The sequence below is a fragment of the Mustela nivalis genome (assembly GCF_964662115.1).
Source record: "Mustela nivalis genome assembly, chromosome: 1".
Lineage (NCBI taxonomy): Eukaryota > Metazoa > Chordata > Mammalia > Carnivora > Mustelidae > Mustela > Mustela nivalis.
The window spans coordinates 212,559,940-212,586,153 of NC_139020.1; the positions used below are offsets into that span (position 1 = coordinate 212,559,940).

The 26,214-nt window shown below is 56.8% G+C and overlaps 1 protein-coding gene across 2 annotated transcripts; it reads left to right on the top strand.

The window, feature by feature from the left end:
• The first annotated feature begins 1,260 nt into the window (after positions 1-1,260).
• Positions 1,261-6,193, top strand: TINCR (TINCR ubiquitin domain containing). 2 transcript variants are annotated; one of them, XM_082734817.1, is made up of 3 exons: positions 1,261-1,576; positions 4,621-4,736; positions 5,581-6,193. In XM_082734817.1, the coding sequence occupies exons 1-2, from the start codon at positions 1,317-1,319 to the stop codon at positions 4,622-4,624; spliced, it is 264 nt and encodes an 87-aa protein (XP_082590943.1). In that variant the 5' UTR covers positions 1,261-1,316; the 3' UTR covers positions 4,625-4,736; positions 5,581-6,193. The 2 variants fall into 2 exon arrangements, with proteins under 2 accessions (XP_082590943.1, XP_082590942.1); XM_082734816.1 differs by having other exon boundaries at positions 1,266-1,576; positions 4,625-4,736; positions 5,581-5,709.
• The last annotated feature ends 20,021 nt before the right edge of the window (positions 6,194-26,214 follow it).

The window sequence follows — 26,214 nt, forward strand, 5'->3', positions numbered from 1 at the left end:
CTTGAGAAAGGGATTGCAGGGGTGAAAGAGGACAGGCAAGAAATTGGGGGTGGGCGAGCCCTGCTCACAGCCTTCCGTGGCTGCTACTCACCGTAAGTCTTGACTCCTCCTTTTCCCCCAACTAGGCACACACTGGACTAATAGCTGGGACCATGGGCAGGTGCCTCCTTCCTGGGAGTGTTGAACTCCTACTCATCTGCCAGAGCCCAAGCTCTCATGCCCACCCATCTGGGAAGCCATCCCCACCTACCGGCCTTTCCCAGCCTGAGAGCTTTTTTTTTTTTTTTAGATTTTATTTATTCGACAGACAGAGATCACAGGTAGGCAGAGAGGCAGGCAGAGAGAGAGGGGAAGGGAAGCAGGCTCCCCGCTGAGCAGAGAGCCTGAGGCGGGGCTCTATCCCAGGACCCTGGGATCTGACCTGAGCTGAAGGCAGAGGCTTTAACCCACTGAGCCACCCAGGCGCCCCCAAGATCTACTTCTTAAGCCTTGACCACATAAGGCAGAGAAAGTTGTCTGAGTCCTGCTCTCCGTTCCCACCTCCCCAGCTAGAGACCTTTCAGGGCCAGGCCCTAGGCTGAGATTTCTCTGGTGCCCGGCATGACCCCGGGCAGTGCAGATACAGAGTCAGCGCTGGCTGAATGTGTCTCTAATGACATAAGGGAATAAATGAGTAACAAATATGAACTTTAGTCATTTCCCGCCTCTGCCCATAGCCTTCCAGGGCTCCCACCTCCCTTGGGGTCAAAGCCTAAGTCCCCCTCCCTCCCTTTGCTCCAGGCACCCGGCCTCCTCCTCCCTGGCCTCCTCCTCCCTGTTCTTCCAACAGGCCTGGCAGGGGGTCCTGCCCCAGGGCTTTTGCACCAGCCCTTGCAGCGGTACTCCAAACCATGACCTCTTCCCTCGTCCCTCACCACTCAACCCAAACGCCACGTCCCGGGAGAGACCTCCCCGACCCTCGTCTGCCCGCCTCTCTTCCTCCTTCCCCCTCCCCGGCCCTTCCCACGACCCGATGCACCGCGTCGGCTTCGTTAGTGTCTCGGTTTTGCGCCCTTTGGCCGCGGGTCTCCCGGGCGCGTCCCTCCGCCTCGTCTCGGCCGCAGCCGGGCCACCACCGCCACCGCCTCCCCCGCCCCCACCCCAGCCCGGCGTCGCCGCGTCCCGCCCTCCGGGGCCCCCGCCTGCTTTGCCGGGCGTGCCCGGGCGGGCTGGCGCGGGGGCGGGCGGGCGGCCGGGCCGGTCGGGCGGGCGGCCGGGGCGGGCGCGCGTGGCCGGGGCCGGGGCCGGGGCCGGGGCCGGGGCGCCGCGCGGGCGCCATGGAGGGGCTGCGGCGGGGCCTGTCGCGCTGGAAGCGCTACCACATCAAGGTGCACCTGGCGGACGAGGCGCTGCTGCTGCCGCTCACGGTGCGGCCGCGGGACACGCTCAGCGACCTGCGCGCGCAGCTCGTGGGCCAGGGCGTGAGCTCCTGGAAGCGCACCTTCTACTACAACGCGCGGCGGCTGGACGACCACCAGACGGTGCGCGACGTGCGCCTGCAGGACGGCTCGGTGCTGCTGCTCGTCAGCGACCCCAGGTGGCGGGGCGCGGGCGCGGCGGGGGGCCTGGGCGGGGGGGTCCCGCGCGCCGACGGGGGGGCTGCGGCGGGGGTGGGGGGCAGGGGTGCGGCGAGGCGAGAAGGGTTAGGGCGGGCTGGGGGCCGCGGCTGGGGTCCGGGGTCGGGGGAGGCAGGAGGGCCCGGCGGCGGAATGGCGTGGGATGGGGGCAGCCCAGGGCCCGAGCTCCGGCTCTTCTGGGAACCAGCTGGGAAGAGACTGGAAACAGGCAGGGAGAGGCCTGGGGCGGCTGGCTCGGCCCCCACCACCCCTGCCTCATTCCTTTTCGTTCGCTCTGCCCCCTCTCCTTGACCTGTCCGGTCTTTCTTACGGTCCCTCTGTCTCAGTCCCTTCCCCACACAGTGGTGCTGTCCCTGTTTAGTTCATTTCCGGTCATTCTTCCTGTGTCTGTGTCTCTGTCCATTGCTGTCTGTGTTGCTTTCCTTTGTCTGCCTGAGTCTCTCTGCCTTGTCCTCCCTTCTGTCTCCCTCACCAGTCCTGTCCTGATGCTTGTTGTTCACGCTCTGATCTGGCCACGTGAGGTTTCCAAAGAGGCCCCAGTGGCCAAGGAGGGGGTCTGTGGAGAGCACGTGGAGAGGCCCGGGACAGCTCTGGCTGGGGAAGGCTGGAGGCCAGCCCATGGCCAGCCTGGTATTGAGGTGGTGGTAGTGGGCAGGGGAGGGACCCGAGCCAGGATATGTAACCCTAGAGTTTATGGGGGTCGCACTCACTGGGTTGGGCCCTTAAGGCTTGATCTGCCAAGCCTGGGGTGATGCTTGGAGAGCAGGAGGCTCGGGGTCGGGTAGGAGGGCTGCCTCCCCTGGCCCTCTGGAAGGAGGGTGTCAGGCGGTCCGATGATTTGGGACTGCAGGGGTGAGAGTTGTCATTTTCTAATTTTTTAAAATGATATTTATTTATTTAAACATAACTTGTTTCTTCCATTTATTTTTATTTAAAAATTTATTTATTTGAGAGAGAGAGAGGGAGGGAGCACAAGCAGGGAAAGCAGCAGAGGGAGAGGGAGAAGCAGGCTCCCTGCTGAGCAGAGTGCCCGATGTGGGGCTCAATCCCAGGACCCTGAGATCAGGACCTGAGCTGAAAGCAGATGCTTAACCGACTGAGCTACCCAGGCGCCCTGAGAGTTGTCATTTTGAGAAAAAGATTTATTTACTTATTCATGAGAGAGAGAGGGAGAGAGAGAGCCAGCGAGAGCAGAGCAGGACGAGGGTCAGAGGGAGAGGGAGAAGCAGACTCCCCACTGAGCAGAGAGCCTGACATGGGCTCCAGCCCAGGCCCCAGGGATCATGACCAGATGCTTAACTGACTGAGCCACGCAGGCGTCCCCAAGAGTTGTCATTTTTTCTTTTTTTTTTTTTAAAGATTTTATTTATTTATTTGACAGACAGAGAACACGAGTAGACAGAGGCAGGCAGATAGAGAGGAAGGGAAGCAGGCCCCCTGCTGAGCAGAGAGCCCGATGTGGGACTTGATCCCTGGACCCTGAGATCATGACCCGAGCCGAAGGCAGCGGCTTAACCCACTGAGCCACCCAGGCGCCCTCATTTTTTCTTTTTTGACATTTATTCATTTTTTTGAGGGAGAGAAAGAGAGAGAGTGGGGGTGGGGAAGGGTGGAGGGAGACAGAGTTTCAAGCCTACTCCATGCTGATGGTGGAGCCTGACATGGGGCTCAATCCTACAACCCCAAGACTATGACCCGAGCCAAAACCGAGTCTGACGCTCAAACAGACTATGCCACCCAAGTGCCCTGAGAGTTGTTATTTTTTTTTTAAGATTTTATTTATTTATTTGAGAGAGAGAGAGAGAGAGATCACAAGAAGGCAGAGAGGCAGGCAGAGAGAGAGGAAGGGAAGCAGGCTCCTGCTGAGCAGAGAGCCCAATGCGGAGCTCGGTCCCAGGACCCTGGGATCACGACCTGACTCGAAGGCAGAGGCTTTAACCTACTGAGCCACCCAGGCGCCCCTGAGAGCTGTTATTTTAAACAGGGCTGTAGGGACAGCTTCACTTACACGGTGACAATTTCAGTAAATTCCTAATGTAGGTGAGGGAGGGAACCAAGTGGATATGTTGGGGGCGAATGGTCTGGGCAGAGGGCACAGTCTGTGCAAAGGCCCTGGGGCAGAACCAGGTGTGGTGTGTTAGAGCAGTGAGGAGGCATGTGTGACTGGAGCAGAGTGAGGGGGAGAGAGGGAAGAGAGGAGGGTGGGGAGGGGACAGGGCAGGGAGTGCAGGGCTTTGGGGGCCCATGAAGAGGACTTTTACCCTGAGGAAGGTGGAGCCCTGGAGGGCTGTGGGCAGAAGGCAGAGCCGGATTCGGGAGCTCACAGGTGCCCTCTTGTGGCCAGTGTGGGGAAGACAGACTGGGGGGGTGGACGGCAGAAGCCTGGGGGGACCAAAGTGCAGAGTTGCAAGACAGTGATGGCAGAGACTGAAATAGGATTGGGCCCGCTCACTGTTCTTCCAACTCGCTAGGCAGGGTCCTGCCTCAGGGCCTTTACACTGGCTGTTCCATCCGGCCTGGAAGGCTTTCCACCTCCCTTCCTCCGTCTAGGGCCTTTGTTCAGATAACATCACAAAGCAGTCTTCCCGAACCACCCTGCTGACGTGTCTCACCCCCACCCATGCCTTATCTTTCTCCCGAGCACTTACCAGGAGCTGACTTATGTTTCATTAATTTTTTCACCCATCTCCTCCCCCTGGACTGTAAACTCTCTGAGGGCACTCACTGCTGTCTCCCCAGTGCAGGGCCTGGCATGTAGTAGGTCCTCAGTAAATGTTTGTCCAATGTATTGCTCCTGGAGGTGAGGTTCGGGCTGCTTAGAACACTTTCTTGGAGCTCTAGCAGTCTCTGGAAGAGGGGGGAGGGTCTCAGGCCAGAAGTGAGTCCAGTAGGTGCCGGAAGACGCATTGGCCCGGCACTGAGCGGATCAGGCATTGAGTGCCGAGGGGAGGGCTGCACTTGGCCTGCAGCCTGAGTCGTGTCCCCCCCCCCCCCTGTCCTTCAGGTAGTTGGAGGAGGTGGAGTCATGACCCAGGGGACCGGAGGTGCTGGCTAAAGGAGCAGGCTGGGGCTGGGGTCACCTTCCAGAGGCACCTCCCAGGAGCCCTGACATCACTCTAGGTAAGTCTCTTCTTTCTTTCTTTCTTTCTTTTTTTTTTTTAAAGATTTTACTTATTTCTTTGACAGAGTTCACAAGTAGGTAGAGAGGCAGGCAGAGAGAGAGGAGGAAGCAGGCTCCCTGCTGAGCAGACAGCCCGATATGGGGCGACCCTGGGATCATGACCTGAGCCGAAGGCAGAGGCTTTAACCCACTGAGCTACCCCAGCGCCCCTTTCTTTCTTTTTTTTTAAAGATTTGTTTTAAGTAATCTCTACATCCCACGTGGGGCTCAAACTCACAACCTTGAGATCAGGAGTCCCATGTTCTACCAACGGAGCCAACCAGGCACCCCTTAAATCTCTAGTACTTCTAATGCAGACTGTGGAGATCACAGATGTGGAAACTGAGGCCCACAGAGGAGAAGGGACTCGCCTCTGTTGACTATCACTGCACTCCACGCCCTGGTGATTTTTTGCCCCTTGGGTAAGGACATGGACCTTACCGTCCCACTTACTTTTAGACTAATATTTGTCGCCCCTAACTAACAGGAATGATGTTGCCCCGACTTGCTGTGTGACCTTGGGCAAGTCACTCCTCTCTGGGCTCTGTTACTCACTTCTTCCCCCAGAAAGATGGGGCTTTGGTGGGCAGGGTTGTTGCTCTTTGCCTGCAATTCCAGAGAGCGGTAGCCAGGTGGCTCCAAACAGCCGAACTAGGCCCCCGCCCCTGGGGAGGGAGGAGATGGCTCCCTGTGTCACTGTCCAAGTCAGGGATGTGGGGACAAGGGAAAAAGGAAAGCTGGCATTTCACCCTTCTCCGGGCCTGGCTTGAAATTGTTTTATTCCCTCCTTGCTGTCGTTGCAAGTTCTGGGCTCCTGGGGTGCTCAGTGAAGTACTGGCCTGACCTCAGGACCAGCTGCTGCCTCGGACACGCCCCCAGGCCCGGCACCGACCTAGCATGTACCTGCTCAGGCCCAGCCAGCAGCGGGGAGCCTGCGTGATCCTGAGGCTGCGGATGCCCCCGCAGGGCCTCCAGTGCCCAGTCTGCAGTGGGAGCCAGAGTGCGCCGGGAACCGTGTGCAGCCAGGGGATATGACACGAAGAGAGGCGCAGAGGGGAGAGGAGAGGACCTCAGAGACATCATCCCTCCTGCCGTGTACATTCTCTGGGCCACACCTGTGTCCGGGCTGTGCCCCCTGGCCTGACGCACCTTCCACACTCCTGTCTGCCACTCCAACTCATCTGGGATTCCAGCCTCCTCCAGGAAGTCTTCTGGGATTCCCTCCTCACCAGCCAGTGAGCACTTTGTCCTCTGTGGCGCCCCCAGGAGCCCCCTCTACTGTGAACTGCCTTGACTGGGGGAGGGGGGAGTGCAGCCAATTACTGATGAAAGTTCCAATGACTACAGGTGGAGACTGGGGGACCCAGCCCTCCCCCAGCTCTCCAGCGTCCCACGATGCATGCCCCCAGCCCCAAACACATCCCCATGGTGTGCCTGTGCCCACTCTCTTGGCTGTGTCCTCATCCCGGAAACCCCTATGCGGGGTCTCCTGGTTGGGTCTGAAGGGCCCTGGGTAAGTAGGCGGGGCTGGAGGAGCGGGTAGTGTCCTGCAGTGTGTCGCGGGAATTCTGGGGATGAGACCCGCCGGGTAGAACTCCGGGACGGTTGGACCTCTGCCCTGCTCTGTTCTGCATGCTGTCCCGACCTGGGAGGGTTGGGGGAGGCGCGGGGCCGGCGCACTCCCTCGAGGGCGGTGTGTACGGTCCAGGTGCTGGTGTGGTGGAGGGCAGAGGCGCGGGAGCCTGGGAAGAAATAATGTTCCAGGCTCCGACTGCCCGCCTTTGCTGTCGCAGGGATGGTGCCAGGCGGTCCAGCCCTGCTCCCCTGCCCTCTGGGGTACAGCGTGGGTGACCCGGGTTCCACCTATGTTCCACCCTGGTGACCAGGTACCTCAAGACCTCCGTACCTGTTCTTTGGGGTTTCTCTTAGGTCAGGGATTCCAAACCCTCGGGACCAGCACAGGGAAGAAGCCCAGACTCCTGCTCCTTTGCTTTTGATCCACACATCTCTAAGCTACACAGGTGCCCAGCACATGCCCACAGACAACTCTGTGCACACGTGGGGGCCTGCCCAGAAAGTGAGGCTCTTGTGATGACCCCCCAGTTCTACCCCTCAGCCCCTACTACCAGCTAACATTGAGCTGGTTTGCCTTGGGCGCTCTGACTAACTGCAGAGGGCTGACTGCCCTGTGGTGGTGGCTGGGATTATGACCCATTTTACAGATGGGGTGTGCAAGGTCATCTTTCCCGGGGCTGCTGAACAGAGGGGCTCCAGCCCCTGCAGGGTCCCTGATGGAAGAAGGGGAGGGATTCCTGCTTCTTGACTGAGGGTAGGGGCAGGAGGGTGGGGGAGGCATTTCAGGCCCTTTTTGACATTTAACAAACACTATGCAAATCACATGCAAATCACTACCCATTTCTTAAGGCTCGACAGCCCAGGCGTGCACTGAAATAATAATGTGGGACCGGTCCGTGGGTATTTGCCTGGAGGAGGGGCGCAGAGCCTCTCCTCCCCCTCCTCCCTCCCACGCCCCTCCCTTCCTCCTCCCTTCCCCCTCCTCCCTCCTTCCCTTCTCCCCCTCCTAACCTGTATTGCCTTTACTGCTTCTCTTCCTGCGCTTGGTTCCTAGGAGGCCTCCCAGTCCCCAGGTGAATGGAAAAAGCAACAAAAGTGGCTCCCAGCGTTCCCATCTTCCAGATGGGATACAGGGAGGCCCAAGTCTGGCCTGAAGTCCCAGGGCCACATGAACGTGGTGGCCTGGCATGGCTTGGCGGAGCCCAGGGAAGTCATCCTAGAGGGTTTGGGCCTCAATGGCAGGCTGCCCCGAGCTTGGATCTGGAGAACTTGGACCTTGATGGACTGTGCCCTCCACCCCCCCCCCCCAGTCCTGCTTTCTCCTGCTACTCCTTCAGCGTGTTTTTTGAATTCTGGCCACTGCCAGGTTGCACGCCCTACCCTCTCTCTTTGGCAAACTCTTATTCATCCCTCAAAGCCCAGCTGCAATACCCCTTTTGTTCACGCAGGCATTTCTGATTCTCCAAGAAGAGCCTCCACTTCCCTCTGGGCTTTGGTTACACTAAACCCTCTATGGTCCAGCCCTGACTTCTTGGGGGTCCACAGCATCCCAGCCCACTGGGCTCAGTTCTGGCACCTTCCTGGTTATGACACGGCTCAGTGTGAGCTCTGCAGTGGCCCCCGAGGGCCTCTGGGCCCTGCAGCCTCCATTCCTGCTGACTCAGACCCCACGCAGGCAACTGGGCTGTGTGTTGGCCCTCCCAGCCTGAGGAGTGGAGCCTGAGGCCCCAGGGTCACAGAACAGGGTCGGGGCCAGGTATAGAAGGGCTGTCTTCAAGTGCGTATGAATAAAAGATCAAGTATTTCTTTCTTTCTTTCTTTTTTTTTTTTAAGATTATTTATTTATTTATTTGACAGAGAGAGAGACACATACACAGTGAGAGAGGGAACACAAGCAGGGGGAGTGGGAGAGGGAGAAGCAGGCTTCCTGCTGCCTGGCGATCATGACCTGAGCCGAAGGCAGACGCTTAACCACCAAGCCGACCAAGCCACCCCGACGCCCCAGATTAAGTGTTTCAAAACAGAATCAAGTTCAAGCTCCCTAACTTGGTCTTTGGTCTTCCTTCTGCCTGGGTGAGCGCCTCTTTCCACATGTGGGCTCTGCCCTCCGCAGGAACTTTTTTTCCCTTGACTCCTACTCTGGCTGACCCCAACCTGCTCCTCCCCTCTTCGGGCTGTGAAATAGAGGAAGCCTGCCCCCACCCCCTCCCCCTTCCTCCCCCACCCCCACCCCCACCTTCCTCCGCTGCCCCTGAGGCGACTGGGGCTCTGGGCTCCACCCCTGGAGCAAGTCTGGGCTGCCAGGAGTTTCGAGTGAAACTTGGAGGCCGCCGTCTCTTCCTGGGGCCCAAGGCATCCTGGGGAGGGGCTGCCTCCCGCCTCCTGCCTCTCGCCTCCCCTCCAGGCTGCCCACTTGGTTTGGGCTCCCAGAACCCTGGGGGTGGGGGGGCGGTTCCTGGGTGTTTCCCAGAGGAGGCATCGGTGGCTTAGCCAGAAGCTGCCAGCACCCAGACTCCCTGATTCCGTCCTTCTCTGCTTCACTCTCTCCCTCCGTGATTCCAAGCCAGGTCATGGCGTTCTCTGTCTCTGCTCACTTGTTCCCTGAGCATTTATGGAGTGTCCTCTGTGTGCCTGGCCCTGGGCTGGCTGCTGGAGATAGCAAGACAGACCCTGCTCTGGCTGCCACAGATGGTGGGACAGGTTGGTCACTGCGCCAAAGCACCCAGCTGAGGGGTGAGAGGGCCCCAGGAAGGGGACACTTGCTGTAATTCACACAAAGGCCAAGACACCCACCTGAGGACCGTCATGAGGGTGGAAGTTCAGCGGAAGAGCCATGATGCTGCAGGGTGGCAGGGTGCTCCTGGGGTCCCGGAGACCCCTTCTGTGGGCCTCAGTTCTCCCACCTGTTCAAGGAGACGGGGGTGTCCGGTGGCTGCGCCAGGTGCTGCTCGCATGGTATAGGCTATTTGTTGGAAGAGAAATCCTGACTCACCCCTGCATTCAAATGGGTTTGAAAGAATCTTCCAAGGGGGACAGAGCTACAAGAAGAAACGAAACAGAAAATCACAGGATCACAGGGCCAGCTGCCCAGCCCGCCACGTGACTCACCTGGGGTGGAAGCAGGTGAAACATCAGGGAAACTTGCCTATCTCTTCCCCTGGTGGCCCCTGGCACCCACTGAAGGCTGCTGGCCTCCACGAGAGGGCTCCTGACTGGGCACTGACTTTCCACCAGTGCTCTGAGCTCTAGACCCTCGCATCCTCTTGCTGGATCCCACGTGGGAGAAACTTCCTGGCCACAGGGCCTATGCATGTGCGGTTTCTCTGTATACAGCACCCTCTCCCATCCTCACCTTCCATCTTCTGATTTGCACATTCAATGTCACTTCCTTGAGGAGGCCCTAAACAAGTCATGTCCCCCCAGTTTTGCATTCTTGCACCAGTCTGTTCTTTTCCTTGGTAGCATTAATTATTTATATTATTACTTACTCAGTGTGTATTTTTCCCACCAACCTGTGGGCACTGGAAAGGCTGGGATGGGTCTCCTCTGGTCACTGCTGGATCACACAACATTTAACAACCCAGTGTCGGGGGGTGGCGAGCCAGGAACACCCCCCGTCCCCAGGCTCAGTGTGGGACCCCTGCCCCAGTTGCTGTCACCACTGTGTCACCACTGTGTCCAACGCCAGGTGACCAAGGGGCACAGAGCTTGGGATTAGGATTCCATGCACCCTACCTCCTGCCATTGTGATAAATGGGGATAATTCAGAATGAATTATTGACTGCCCCGCCGAGCTGGTCTGATCTGGACAGATAGAGTGTCCTAGCCCCCATGTCTGCTCAACATCTCTCAGGAGTTTCTAAGAAGTTGAGAGGCAGCTGGCTGGAGGATGGGGTTGGGGTAGGGGGGAGGCCCAGAAGGCAGTGGAGCCAGATGGACTTGGGTGCAAAGCTTGCTTCTGCTGGGCTCTTTTGGGGGAATTCACTTTTCTTCTCTGAGTCTTTGTTTTTCTCCTTTGCAAAAAGGGGGGTGGTGGAATCCTTGTCTGTTGGATGAATCTGTGGCAGGAATCACCTTGGATTAACAGAGGGTGGCACACAGTCATTATGTAATAAATATTGCAGAATCTGTGAGTTGTCTCTGGAGTCCTAATTCTTCCTCCCTGACCCTGGCAGAATAAAATGGGGTCAGTGTGGGAGGCCAACTGCTTACCCACAGGTGGCTCTGTCTCCCTTAGTCAGTGAGCCGTGGCAGATAGAAAACATAGGTCTGTGTTGTAAGACCTGATTCAAGACAACAACCACAAAGGAGCAACTGTCTTGACTTACTACTTTCTTCTTTAGATTCCTGAGGGCCAGACCCCACTGCAAGGGCACAGCGTCCCCTGGTGGGCCATGAGTCAGAATTTAAATACCCAGTGTTGTCTGGTTGAAAGATCATGGAAGCTATATGTAATTTAAAACTTTCTAGTAGCCACAAGAAAAAAGGTAAAAAGAAACAGGTGAATTTAATTTTAATATGTTTTATTTAACTCAATGCAGCCCAAATATCATTTTAACAGGCAATCAATATAAAAACCTGTGAAGGAGCTATCTGAACTTTTTTATTCATACCAAGTTTTTGGGTTTTTATTAAAAATTTATTTACTGGGGCGCCTGTGTGGCTCAGTCAGCTAAGCGTCTGCCTTCCGCTCAGGTCATGATCCCGGGGTCCTGAGATCAAGCCCCGCATAAGGCTCCCTGCTCAGCGGGGAGTTTGCTTCTCCCTCTCCTGCTGCTGCTCCCCCTGCTTGTGCTCACTCACTCTCTCTCTCTTTCTGTCAAATAGATAAATTAAATCTTATTTTTTAAAAGATTTTCTTTATTTATTTGACAGAGTTCACAAGTAGGCAGAGAGGCAGGCAGAGAGAGGGGGAAGCCGACCCCCTACTGAGCAGAGAGCCCGATGTGGGGCTCGATCCCAGGACCCTGAGATCATGACCTGAGCCGAAGGCAGGGGCTTAACCCACTGAGCCACCCAGGTGCCCCAATAAATGAAATCTTTAAAAAAAATTTTTTATTTGGGGAGGTGAGGGTAGGGGAAAGGGTCAGAGGCAGGAGAGAATCTCAAGCAGACTCTCACTGAGCTCAGAGCCCTGTGTGGGGCTTGATCTCAAGACCCCAGAGATCATGACCTGAGCTGAAATCAAGAGTCAGATGCTCAAATGACCCAGCCACCCAGGCGCCCCATCATTCCAAGTCTTTAGAAACTGATGTGTGTTTCATATTTGCAGAACATCTCACTGTGAACTAGTCCTGCTTTAAATGTCAGAGGCTCGCATGTTGGACAGTACAGAATCAGGCACAAGGTTATATGACCCCTTTAGACTAGCGGGGTCCCCTCTGCTCCGGATCCCCCATCTTCCACCCCTGCGGTCTCTCTTCCCGCAGCAGTCACTAGAGGGAGGCCGTGAGCACCGGCGGTCCCCGTCCTCCCCTGCCCACAGAACCCCCTTTGATCTGGTTGTCCTTGGGGGCAGGTCCTGCGGGAGCCTTGGGGGCCACGGGGAGGATTTGGACTTTAACCTCAAGGGAGGTGGGGCCCTGGAAAGCTGTCAATGGTTCAAATCCTGCTTCTGCCTTCTCTTAACCGGGTGACCTGAGGCCAATGACTTGCCCTGCTGGGCCTCAGTTTCCCTCTATGCAATCAGTCCAGGGGTAGACCATCTTCTGACAGTGGTGAGGTTCGAATTAGCTCCCGCTTCCCGCAGCTGTCTTGAGTGGGATGAGGGTGAGCCAAGAGAGGCGCCAGTCTCTATACACACTTAGCAGGTACCGCCATACTCAGTCATGTAACGGACTACGTTTTTCTATTTTTTAAAGGTGTATTTATTTGTCTTAGAGAGAGAGTGCATAAATGGGAGGGGCAGAGAGAGAGGGAGAGAGAGAATCTCAAGCAGACCGAGCAAATAGAGCCTGCCCCAGGGCTCGATCCCATGACCCTGGGATCATTACTTGAGCCTCAACCAAGAGTCAGAAGCCTAACTGACTGTGCCACTGAGGGGCCCTGGGTAAATACTATTTTAACACCACATTTAAAAAATGCAATAAATGCAGGGTTGCCTGGAGGAGCTCAGTCGGTGGAGGGTCTGCCTTGGGCTCGGGTCATGATATCGGGGTCCTGGGAGCAAGTCCACCACAGGCTCCCAGCTCCTTGCTAAGCAGGACGTCAGCTTCTCTCTCTCCCTCTGCCCCTCTCACCCCTCCACCCCATGCACGGCCAATCTCTTTCTCAAATACAGAAATTTAAAAAAAAAAAAATACAACAAATGCAGAAACAGATACAATGAACAAAGTATCAAAGTGTGAAATTTTGCCAGGCGCTGACCTTGCGCTGGCTCCACCCAGACTCACCCGCCTCACCTATTCCTGCGACTGCGGTACCTGGGAGGCCGTGCCTCTGCCCAGCCTCCCTTCCCAGCAGTAAAAGCTTCTGATTAGACCTTAATTCTCCATGATTAAGCCCTGGGATCTGGGGGCCCAGCAGCACTGCAGGAGGGAGGCCCTGGCAGGGGCAGGCCAGGCTGGGCCTCCCTGGGGGAGAGGGAAGACTGGGAGGGAGGCCGCTGAGTGGCTGCAGAGGAAGCCCGAACTTAATGAGCCCCTCAGGATTAATTATGGGCCCAGGAGCAGGCTGAGAAATCTATTAGCCGAGCAGTTCTCGACTCAAGGCTTCCCTCATTCACTTCATCACTTTTTCTCTAAAACTCCTCCCCATTCTTTCCCAACAAAATATATTTTAAAAATGCACCATTATATCCTACCATGAAATTGCAGATATATATATATATATATATATATTTTGAGTGATGTAAATGGTATATATTAATTTGGGAGGATAGACATTGAAATGAATATATAACTGTTAAAAAATGATCTGTGTGGTCCTGTTTGGAACCGTAGTAACAGCAGCCACCTTGTGAGTACTTGAGTATGTGCTGAGTGTTTATACACTTCTCTTCACTTATCTCTTCCACACAATAGCTCTGGGGGTGAAAGCTGTTATTACCCCCACTTTGCGAGTGCTTGTCTGACTATAGGATCTGTGTTCTTGAGCCCCGCTGTCCGCATCAGGGTGGGTTCTGACTCCAGAGGTTGTCCTGCAAAGCCCTGCCAGGCTGCTCCATCCAGGCGAGCCACTTCTAGATGAGACCAGAAATTGTGATTTTTTTTTTTTCCTTTCTGCCTCCAAGCATTCGCCGTGGCTATTTGCTCCACCAGGAATGGCTTTCCTCCCCATGTGTGAAGCCCCCTTGGTCTTCAAAACTCAGGGCCCATGTCCGCAGGAGGCTTTCTTTGTGAACCCCACGCTGAGACGTTACCCACTCTTCCGCGAGGCACCCCGTCTTCCTCTGCCCAGCCTGACCACTTGGGCTGGGCCTCTCCGGCTGGTTCTGGCTCCCCCAGCTTGGGGTCCCCTCCAGGGCTGGGTCTCCCGGCCAGCTTGGCCCAGAGCAAGTAGAATTTCAGCAATGGCGGGGAGGGGGGGCGCTCATGGGCTCTTGGAGTCTGTGGGGACCTAGAGGAGCCAGGAGTGAGGAAATCATAATATCTGCAAAGGCTGATTCTATACCGATTTTTCTCAGGGAGGGTGGCGTTGTCCTCACACTCACATTGGCTGCAGACGAGGCCGGGGGGCCGGGTCGGAGGGGCTCCTGCTCTCCCTTCTCCTACCGTCCAAACACTATCATTTTTCCATTTCACAGGGGCGGAAACAGGATGGGAGCGAACCAGTGACACGTCTGAGTCACACACGGGGGCCTGGGCACCGGGCCTGGAGGCTGATCCCTGACACTGTGTCATGAACCGTGGCCTCCTGGATCCACGGCCGCTCCCCATTGTGGAGGTGGGAACACTGAGGCACGGAGAGGCAAGCCCGCCTCGCTGAGGTCACCCGGCTGGTTCTGGGGGTGGGGCTGGGGACAGTCCCGCTGTCGGACCTGGTAGGGGGATCTGGAAGGAAGGTGGAAGGGTGGGGTTAGGGCAGGGCTGGGGGGGCGTGTCCACGGGGGGCCGCGGCCCCGCCCCTCCCCTTCCCTCCCGCGTCTCCACCTCCCTCTCCCGCCTGTGCCTGTCTGCCGGCTGGTGGGGGAGATTTCGCCATTTCCTGGCATCGAGGGAGTGAGCCACTGGCGCAGGCCGGGGCAAGGTGAGCCCAGAGTGAGGGCCCGCCGGTCTCCGCTGTGCAGGTGGCAAGCCTCAGTCTTCCTTCTCTCGGCCCCGCCCCTCGATCTCGCCCCGCCCCCGCCCCCTCGGCTCCCGCCCCCGGCGCTCTGTCCCGGGGCGCTCCGCGTGCTGGGGAAGGGGTAAGTGACTAACAGCCGTCCTAACGGTGGAAACTCGGGGGTGTCAGCCGGCAGCCCGAGCGGTGGTGGGTTCCCAGGAAGGGGCCGTGCGGAGACGTCTTTGCTGAGCCGGGATGACGCTGCACCCCTTTGGCTGGGTCTGCTGAGCTCAAGGGCCAAGGCTGCTCCCATGCCTGGAGAGCCCTCGGGACACACGCACACACACACGCTCACGTGGGCACACGCGTGCCCCTACCGGGGCCACGCAGACGCCCTGCCCAGCCCGGTGCTGTTCCCCCTCCTCCCCGGCCCCGCACGTCAGCCCCGCCCTGTGCCTGCTGCCTGGGAACAATTAGTGTCAGATATGCGCCTGCCACCCTTCGACGGCCGGCCTCATGTTTAATTCATCTCGGGGCTAATTATAGCCAGGCTGGGGGAGGGGCACGGTAACCTTGGCCTCCCCCCCCCCACACACCCCGCCCTTCCTGCTGCCGGGGTGATTGGGAGGGATCAGTGGGGGCGTCGGGGGGGCAGTTCGGGACTTTGTGTCCCCTTCTTCGCCCCCAGTCGGAGGCCGGGGAGCCAGCCCCGCAGCAACTCTTCTCAAAGAGCATCTTTGGAGGCAAAGCTAATGGCAGAAACCCTAGCTCAGGGCGCGCGGGATGGGGGAAAAGGGGCCCACCGTACGCCCGCCTCAGGAGGCTCCCCTCCCTCCCTTGCTCGGAAGAACAGGTTATTACTATCTTCCAGGTTGGGCCCACCAAGGCTTGTCGTCCCAACGGCACAGGGCAGGTGCCGAGAGAGAACGATCCAACACTTAAAATCACTCCGCAGCGCTCGGAGCTGTTTGCAGCTCTCAGAAGATGTTAGCCACCCTGACTTGACTGCCAATCTCCTTGAGTGCGTCCTAGGGTTCAGGTCCGGTTGAGAGCAGCTCTCCTGATGGTCACCAGGCCAGGATTAGGGTAAGACTGAACTTAAGCAGGTGCCAACAAGCCCAGTCAGCAAGGGAACTACTATTTTAAGTCATGTTTGCAAAAATTCAAACCAATGCAAGAACGAGTCCACGCAGAACAAAACAGCCAACGTTAAGGGCAGGTGGGTAGATCCCTGCATTGGTCGGACTTGTAGGAATGTTCTGATGGTCCCCACAGCCCCCCCGGGGAGGTGGGACTGTGGTCATTGATACCCCCACTTTATAGATGGGGAAGCGGGGTGGGGGGGAGGACCTTGATGGGGGTATGCTCTGCCTTCACTTCCCACCTCTTGGCCCAGGTGGGGCCTGGACCTCCCCAGCTTGGACCCCTCCATCCTGGCTCCCAGCTTGGCATCCTCACCTTGCCTGAGCAACACCGCCTCAAAGAACTATGGGTAGGGGATGCCGGTGGGGGTCCGTGTGCCACAGACCCAAGCCTTCCACCAGAGCTTTCCAGCATCAGCATCCCGCAAGTCAATGCTCCTTGGACAGGCCTCGATGTCCCCATTTGTCCCGTGTGGGAGTGAAGCCTCTCACCTCCTAATTCCCATAAATCAAGGTGGGGCTAAAACCCAGGTCCCCACCTGCCTCAGAAGCCACCATTTGCGAGGTCTTCCTTGGCGGATGAAGACAAACCCTCCAGGTTCCACTTGAAATATCTACGCCTGCCGGGCGGGGTGGGGGGTGGCTTAGTGCTAAGTCCGGTTGCCAGCTGGCCTGGGTTCAAGTCCGAGCTCTACCACCTGCAAGCTGCGTGACTTTAGGCAGACCGTTTAACCAACCCCTCCGAATATGCCTCTGGAGTCAATGAGTAAAATTAATGCGGACCATGCCCGGCATACAGTAGGCGCTCAATAAGTGCCTGGAATCACCAGGGCCAAGCGCTGGACTCTGCCCCGAGCTCCCAGCTCCCGGGTCCCCCGCAGTCCTAGCAGGTGAGCTCGTTTCAAAGACGAGAAGCCGAGGCTCCAAGCCGGGTGGGGGCGGGCTGGAGGCCGATGGCCCGGAGCGGGGCCGGGGCGGCGCGGGAGCAGGAGAGGCGGCGCGGAGGGCGCTCGGGGCCCCGCCCGGAGGTGGCAGCGCGGGCCGGGACCGGGACCGCGCTCGCGGCGGCGCTGAGCGTTTCCATGGCAGCCTGGCGGGAGCCGGCCGGAGCGATTAGGCGTCCCGAGGAGCTGCTGCTAAAAATAGCGCGCGCCGCACCGGGCTCATTAGCCGCTGGGCTTTCGGCTGCCAGGTACCCCCTCCCCGCCCGCCTTCCCGCTCGCGCCCGGGCGCCGCGAGGCCGCGGGGGGATGCGGGCGGGGACGCACGGCCGGGTCGCGGGCCAGCTCCCGCCCGCCCCGGCCTCCAGGCCCCCTCCCGGCGATCGGCCCGCAAGCCAAATCTGATCTCACTGCCCCACCCCCCACCGCCTTAAATCTACGTCCTTGGATCCCCGTTGCCCTCAGCTCCCGTTACCCCCTGACTCCACACCCCCAGCTCTTGCGGCCTCTGCGGGGCTCACACTCACGCCCCCACCTCTGCGTCTTGGCTCCCGCTCCTGCCTCCGCGTGGGTTCCCACTGCCAGCCCAGGGCCCCGCCTAGCTGGGGGGCGCCTCACCGCAACTCCGACAGGAGACACTAACCCCCGAGCTCTTAGAGGGAGGAGAGAGCCTGCTTTGGTCCTGTGTTGGCAGAAGGACATGGCACGAAGCCATTGTTCAGAGTCTGGACCATGAAGGAGGGGGTGAAATGACCCAGCCCCGATGCAGGCATTTCCCGGGGGAATCGTGGTGGGCCTCCCAGGAAGGGAAGCCCTCTGCAATGGATGGCCTGGCTGTGTGATCCTTCGGGGCCGCTGGCTGTCTCTGGTGCGCCTTCTGCCTTACAGAATCATCACAGACATAGGACTTGGAGGTTGAAAGGACTTGGAGCTCAGGTCTAGGAGAGTTGCCAGCATTTGGGAGGAGGACAGAGGGAGAGATGCAGGTAGAAAGACTGTAGGAGAGGCGGGCGCTCATGAAATATCTTAGAATAAAACGAAGTCTCTTGGGGAACCAGTGGGCAGCTACAGATGGGCAAGACTTTCCCGAGAGTCGAGAGTCCAGGGGGACACTTTCCTCGCTGGCCACATGGTGGCACATTTGGCGGGCGGCCGGCTGGGCTGTAGCAGAGTCTCTGGGAAATCAGGGGGTGGAGATGGGTGGCGGGTGGTCTGCAGCAGGGACCTGTTAGCTGGGGGGAGGGCAGGTCTGGGGTTGTCAATGTGGCCAGTGGTGCTGCTCAAACTATTTTTTTAAAAAATATTTATTTAATTTATTTATTTGACAGAGATCACAAGTAGGCAGAGAGGCAGGCAGAGACAGAGAGAGAGGAGGAAGCAGGCTTCCTGCCGAGCAGAGAACCCGACATGGGGCTCCATCCCAGGACCTGGGATCACGACCTGAGCCGAAGGCAGAGGCCTTAACCCACTGAGCCACCCAGGCGCCCCTATTTTTTTTTTTTTTAAGATCATTCGTTTTTGTGAGAGAGAGAGGTGCTGGGGCGTGCAAAGGAGCATGAGCAGGGGGGAGGGACAGAGGGAGAAGCAGGTCCCCCGCTGAGCAGGGAGCCCAACATGGGGCTCGATTCTAGGACCCAGGGATCATGACCTGAGCTGAAAGCAGATGCTTAACCGACTGAGCCAGCCAGATTCCCTCAGAACTTTTGACTATTTATTATTTGAGCTCTTTGTTGCCATGAGTCTATGACCATGTCTGTGACACTGTGAGATCATGGCTTATGTTCAAGAGAAGCTCATCGCGCCTGTCCTCACAGTCGGGGCATTACCCCAGGCTTCACAGTGGTGGGTCCACAGTCATCAGGAACCAGACTTTTTTTTCTTTTCTTTTTTTTTTTTTTTAACCTTGTGCTCCACCTCCTCAGTCGAACTTTGAACTGTGGCCCATACTGGCTGCTCCAGCTCCTGCCATCACAGCCAACTCCCAGATGAGGGGCAAGGAGGAATGGGAGAAGGGGTGGAGGAGGGCCTGTCCTCATGTTCTGAGGTTACCACCTGGTGTTACATGCATGGTTTGAGCTCACATTCTGTTGTCCCCTATATAGCCAGATGGTCACCTGGAGCTTCAAGGGAGGTTGGGCTTCAGTTGGGTGGGTTCTGTTTCTAAAGGGGGAAGCAGAGAATGAAGATCAAGGGCCAGCCCACAGCCTCTGAATGGGCTGGGAAGGAAAAGTGGACATTGGTCACTGTTTCAGTGATCCTAGCAGGGCGATGCCCCTTCTCCCTGATCTCTGGACAAGTAGACCTACATGACCCAGTCCCGTTCCCTCTCTGCCCTCCCTTCCTCCCTCTCTCCCCCTTGCTCACTCTGCTCCGGCCACATGAGCCTCCTCCTGCTGTTCCTCCAGCATGCCAGACTCAGTCCTACCCCAGGGCCTTTGCACAGACCGTTCCCTCTGGAGGGATGCTCTTCCTCCACATCTTTCCATGACTTCCTCCTTCCCTTCCTTCAGATCTCTGCTCAAATGTCACCTCCTCAGAGGCCTTCCCTGAATGTTGCATTTAAAATTGCAACTTGCGGGACACCTGGGTGGCTCAGTTGGTTAAGCAGCTGCCTTCGGCTCAGGTCATGATCCCAGCGTCCTGGGATCGAGTCCCACATTGGGCTCCTTGCTCAGTGGGGAGCCTGCTTCTCCCTCTGCCTCTGCCTGCCATTCTGTCTGCCTGTGCTCGCTCTATCCCCCTCTCTCTCTCTGATAAATAAATAAAATCTTTAAAATAAATAAATAAATAAATAAAATTGCAACTTGCTCTCCCTCCCTGCTTCTTGCCCCTTCCTGAGTCCTTCCCCGCCCTCGTGCTCTTCCTAGCACTTTGCACTCTTGAAAGCCCTATAGATTTACTTGCTTATTGTCTGTCTTGCCCACGAGGTTCTGAGTTTGACCCAGGGCAGGGGTTTCTGCCTGTTTTGTTCACTGTTGCATTGCCAGTGCCTAGAACGGTGCCTGGCATTCAGTCGGAGCTCGGGAAATATTCTGAGTGAATAAAGTTGGCAAAATCATCTTCCCTTTTAGTGACATGGAAACAGGTCCTAGGGGAAGGGTGACTTAGCCAAGGTCACACGCTGGTGGGCGGCAAAAGAGGGTTGTGTCACCTGCCTGGGACCCCTTCCTCTCTGTCAACTGACCCTCTTTCTCCACCTTTACCTTCTACCCCGAAAATTCCTTATCAATTTCGGTTCTGCTTACATCTCCTGGAGCACATTTCTGTGCTTGCAGCCAAGAGCCTGGGATGACCAAAGAGGCACCCCCATCATGCCAGCCCCAGGGCCTGGTCCATCGGCCGCCGGGTCCCTTTTAGTTGCCACAGAAGTATGAAAACGTTTGTAAAATCTCAAATCACATCCAGAGTGCTCCTAGCCCCAGCTTTTCGAGGCATGGGATGATGAAGCACCTTGTGGGGGAAGGAATGGTCCTGGAAACACAGCCAAGCGGAGACAGGTGTGGACTTCTAACAGCCCCGCTGTTAGATGGGGCTCCCTGCCACCCAGGACAGTGCAAAGCTAATATTCCTGGGTTCGAATCCTGGATTGGCATGGCCTTGGACATCTTCCTCCCCCGGCCTCAGTTTTCTACTGAGAAATGGGATCCTGGGCCTATTGCACAGAAAGCCCCACTATGCACAGAGCCTGGTATTCAGAAGGTGCTCCCACGAGGCACAAGGTGAGGACAGCCACGGGCTCCCCCACCCCAGACCCTCTTCGCCTTAGCCACCTCGCTTCATATTCCCTCGGCCGCCCCGTGCCAGATTTCTGTTTAGTTTAATAATCTCCCGAAAGTTTAATTGTTGTTTTATTCATCCGTGACCTTTTTCTCTCATCTGGAGACGTATTATTGCTAATCTACAAATTTCAAGAACCAGATTTATTTGCAAAACCAATTACCTGCCTATGCAAATGACCTCTTTCAGCGCCCGCCTCCCAGGCCAGCTGGCTGGTGGGGGAGAGCGGGGAGCCGCTGCCCGCCCCCTTAGAGCTGCTGCTCAAACACTTGGATGCAAACTTATCTCTAATTCCTCCGAGCGGGGCAGCCCTCTCGGCCCAGGAGTTAATTAGAATCGCAGTAATCAAGGGAGGCCCTGACCCCCACATCTCTCAGCTCTGACCTCTTAGAGGGGCCTCTTGAAGTGGCCGGAGCCTCTGATTGCCTTCCTACCTGGCCCTTCTGATGGCAATGATGCCTGTTCATTCATCCGTCCATTTGTTCATTCATTCACTAATTCAAAATTACTCACGAGTGCGTACTGTGTGCCAGGCACTGTTCTAGGCTCTGGTGGCAAAGTTGGGAACAAACAGGCCAGCCAGAAAAAAGGAAATTTCCATCTTTACAAGGCTTACAGTTGAAGAGCGAGAAAATAAATACAATAAGGAAAAGGTATAGCATGGCACGTGGTTTGAACTGCAGTGGAGAAGCAAGAGCGAAGGGGACTAGGAGTGCCAGGGATGGGTGACCAGGGAGCACGGACCCCGTTCCTCCACTTTCGCTCTGTTCCAGCCACAAGAAACTGACGATTCGTAAAATTCCAAACTTGATCCTGCCCCAGGGCCTTTGCATTTGCTGTTCCCCCGACCTGGAGTGATTTTCTCGACATCTTGGCCGGATTGATGCTTCCTTCCACTGTCTCAGCTCACATGTCACCTCCTCGAGGCAGCCTTCCCTGATGACCCCAGCTATGGGCATCTTTACCGAACCGTTATATCCCTTTTCCCTGCTTTATAATTCGTACTGCTTCCCGAAATTAGAGTAGGTATTTGTGTGTTACTCTCTGTTCTCTTGCTACTTAAGTATCAGTTCCTTGAGGATAGAGGAGCTGTGATTGTTTTATTTACAACAATGTTGCTAGGACCCAGAACAGTCCCTGACCACTCAATAATAATTTGTTGAATGAATGAATGAATGAATGAGTGATGTGGAGGCCAGAAGGCCAGGCCAGTCATCATGCCAAGGACATGATAACTTCTCTCTGTGGTCATCTTGGCCTTGGGGCTTCCCCTCCGCCTCTGGGGCATCTGAAATGTCCTCATTTCACAGAAAGAGCACGGAGGCTGCCAGATCAACAGCTGAGGGGTCTCCCTCCATAGTCCTCAGGGCTCCAGCAGCTGCCCAACAGGAGGAGGGGACAGAGAGGCCACTGGGCAGAGCCCGGGCTGGCGGGCAGGACCCTAACTTCTCAGTCTGGGAGGTCTGGGTGAGGGGAAGGGAGGGCTGGCCATACCCAGGTCTCCTTCCCCTTGGCTTCGAGATCCCACCCACCCCAGTTTCCCTTCTGCCCCTGTAGTCTACTCATCTCCTTTGCCTCCTTGTCACTTCCTCCTGCGGATTCCTGCCCATCCCCCTGGAGACTCTTCAGCAGCCCCCAGTCTGTCTGGGGGCAGCAACTTACCCCCGCATCGCATCCACTCCTTGTCCAGGTTCTCATGTCACGTCCAAGCCCTACTCCACATGCCCTGCCCTCCAGCCACTGGGCATCTGCCTCTTTGCATATGCTGTTCCCTCTGCCTGTGACACCGTTCCCCTTTGGAGCCCAGCCATGTCCTCGGGCCTAAGGCTCCCCCTCCCCATATTAGATGTCTGAGAGCTGACGGAGCGTGTCTTGCAGAACCGGCATGATTTCCATGAGCTGTTTTTTTAATTGTTTGCTTAGCAGTCATCTTCCCAACTAGACGCTTCCCCAGCTGAGCAGAGCCCTCGGCTCTCTCCCAGTATCTCCCAGTATCTCCCGGTGTAGAAATGGGCACCCAGCAGGAGCTTAATAAGTGTTTGTCGAATGTTTGGCCAGGATGGGTGGGAGGGAGGTGGGGGGAGGGGAGGGCGGCGGTGGGGTAGGGGGGTGGCAGGTTGGGTGGGTAGCTCCGCGCGGGGAACAGATGGATGAGAGGATGGGTGGGGGGAGGGGTAGGTGGGTGGGGGGTGGAAGGGTGGCTGCGTGGGAGGGGGGTGAGGGACTGCGTGCATGGTCGACAGGAAACAACGGAGCGAGTTGCTGAGCTGGGCTGCCCCTGGCAGTGGACCCCCAGCCAAGCCCCCATCCCTGACCCTGTCACCTGGTTCTGAGGATTCAGCGGACTGTGTGTAGGAAGGGCAGAGACCCGGCTGCAGGAGGCCTCTGGCTCCTTCTGCAGGGCTCCGACCGCCTCATGTGGGGCTGGGGGGGCGCCAGACCTGCCCTGGATATTTCACAACCCTCTGCCCCTCCCCCCCAGGCTGTGCCCCCACTGCCCAGAGCTAAGCGCATCCTCCCCGTGCGAGGCGGCTTTTAGCCTGAACGCAGCCGCCCCCCAGTCCACCCGCCTTTACCCTCTCACTTGATTCAATCCTGGGCCGCCCGCGGATTCAATTATTCTGCTGCTGGGGTGGCCGGAAATTTTCTTTTGGGGCTGGGAGGCTGCTTTGGTATCTGTTTGACTTTGAACAGCACCGCGACCGAGACAGAAACATAGAGACAGGAAGAAAAAAGGGGAGAGACAGAAACAGAGAGACAAAAGGAGAGAGAGACAGAGAGAGACAAAGTGAGAGATACAGGGAGGAAGAGGAAGAGGAAGGAAGTCAGTCTGGGGTCTCCTCATCCTGATGGCCTCAGGCCTTCCAACTTGTTCGAAACCGCGGCCACTCTACAAAGATTCCAGAATTATTTCCCTCATGACCTCATTTCACTCCCCCATGCTTCAACACACACACACACACACACACACACACACGTGCGCACGCGCGCGCGCGCACACACACACACACACACACACACACTCTTCAGAACACAAAATTCAGCCCAGTCTTTGTTAAGGATGCCGCTAACGGCCAGAACAGCTCTGAGATGGAATGGGAGCCTATTGAAAGGTAGTGAGCTCCTCATCCGGAGAGGAATCCAAGCAGAGGCTGTGCACTAGATGTTCCTTTCAGATTCCAAATGTGCTCAAGGTGCCCATTTATTCTGCATTGAGGCCGTTCCTTTTTTTCTGAGTACTTGTTAAGTGCCTGGGCCTGGGATGGAGAGACCCGGTGGGGGGGGACAGAGAGGGGACTGGGCAGGACAGCTCAGCGTCCTGGGGACCATGGGGAGAACTTGGGCTTCTACCCCAGGGAGGTGAGAGGCCTTGAGGGCTGTGGGCAGGAGGAAGGGACCTGACTCAGGTTTCCCCTTGGAAGCTGCCGGAGAGTATCTCGCCCCTCTTTGGGCTTTGGCTGTGTGACCTTGGCCTTGCTCCTCCTCCCCTTGCTCTGGCTCCTGGGCCCCTCTCTCCACATAGGGCCATCTCTGCGGACCCACCTTGGCCCCCCACTCCGACCAGCCTCAGGGATCGTTGATGACTCCAGTGCCCTGTATCACGGGCGATTATCTGTGCGCCAACCCTCCCGGGAGCTTTGCCGACAATAATGAAATCACCAAATCTCGTGATTGGAGACTTAACAGGGGGGAACGTCCTCAGCAGCTGGCACCTCTCCCCAGGGAGACGTTCCCAAGGCTCCCACAAGGAGAGAAGACACTTCCTTCTCATGCTGCCTCCCCTGCTGGGAGCTTGAACAAAATCAACTGCTCCCTGGAGAGGATCTGGGGGACTTTCTTATTCCTTCGGGCTGTGTCGGAGTCCCTCGAGTCCTGGTCAGGCGCCCTCCTTGCTGGGCGAAGTTCTGGGCCCCTCCCCTCCCATCGGGATCTCCATTTCTCTAAACTGGTTCCTGACGCTGCTTCCAAGCTCCCCTTGAGCCGGGGGCTGCAATGTGGGAAGCATAAAGTGGGGTGACCCTGTGAGAGGCAAAACCTTTCCTTCTGCCACACCCCCATCCAACCCTTTGCAATTGTGGTCAGATATATATAACATGAAGTTCGCCACTGGAACGCGTGCGGCACAATGGTACTGGGTACCTCCCGCTGTGGGCAATCATCGCCGCATCCGCCCGCAGAACTTTTTTTAAATCATCCCAAACAGAAACTGTATCCATGACTCTGGCTTTGTTGCCGTAACAGTGAATCTTGGTGACGCTGAGGTTCCCTGCAGGTATGGGTGGGTCATCTTTCAAGATCTAATCATTCCCTCATTCCTTCCAGGTTTTCTAAGCTTTCAAGGCTCCAGAGTTTACGCTCATGATCACTGCGCTGTGGGGCTGGGAGCGCTTGCTTTCTGGGGGGAGAGTAAACATACTGAGCTACTAGGACGGCAGGACCCACCAAAGAGACCAGATGTGCTGGGGCAAGTCCACATCAGAGCTAGACCTTGAAGGAGGTCTAGGAGGTTTGGGGGGCAGGGAGATCAGGGATGGGCCTGGGGAGTGGGCAGGAGGCATCCTCTCTTTACCAAGCGTTCCTGGACAGTGACAAGCCCAAGCTCACTGGCGAGTCTGGACCGAGCCTTGACCCGAGGCTTCCTGAAGTCCATCCTGCTACTCTCCAGCAGGTGTTTCCGGCCCCTTTGCCTTAAGGGGGCCTCAGGTTTGGGAAAGTAAAAGTGAATATATCGTTAGCAAACAAGCCTCCATAGCCAAGAGCTGGAAATAGGATGGCAGGGAGGGCCACTGTTCTGAGAGCCCTCGCCAGACCCCGGTCCAGCCTGCGAGGCTTTGCGAGCATCCCCTGGTTCCCAAGCTCTCCCGGGAACGTGGCCGGAAGAGGAGGTTAATGGGATGCCTGGCGAGGTGGAACTTAACAGTTTTTAATCAGGACAAGCTGCCAGCCACCTTTCCTTTGTAGAGTGGAGACAGCAAAACTCCGTGAAGCAGAACTTCTTTATTTGGGGAGAGCCGACTGACTGATTCCTCCTCGTTTCGTTCATATTTCAATGGGAGCCTATCGTCTTCGTCATTGTGGTGGACGGTACCGTAACAGATTGGATCTGTCAAGCCAGCCCCCAATCCAACAGCTGAAAGCACTGAGGGTGTTCTTTTGTTCGCAAATGAGCTGGGTGATTCTGCTTATCTCAACCAGCCTCAGTCCTGCCTCTGCACTCACCCTGGGGCTGGGTGCACAGCTCTGCGGATCTTGGCTGGGCTCTCTTGTTTGGAGTGTCAGCTGTGGCTGGCTGGGACAACTGGGTCTTGTGCCATGATCAACCTCTGCGAAGATCAAGGATGTTCTTCCAGCAGACTAGCCTGCGGTTGCTCGCACAGGGGCTGGGCTCCGAGAGAGTAAACAGAAGTGCACCAGGCCTCTTGAACTTGGGAGCAGACTCAGTTCCTTTTGAACCTGGAGATGACTGTGGCCTCAGCTGACACTTTGGTTGCAGCCTCTTGGGAAATCGTGGAACAGAGAAACAGCTAAGCCGCATCCTGGCTCTCGATCTGCAGAAACTGTGAGATAGTAGATGCACATTGTCTAATTGCTAAGTTTGGGCCCATTTGTTACGCAGCGATAGCTAGCTAATACACCTCTCCCCGAACTCCTGGATATGCAGAGCTCCTTCCCATCTGAGGTTCTCTCTGGGTTGAGGTGGTTTGGGTGGAGATCAGAGGGCAGGGAAGGGCATTTGGTGGTGTCCCAGTGGGGGCTTAGTCCTAAGGAAAGAGGGAGGGGCAGGATTCTAATGCAGGGCT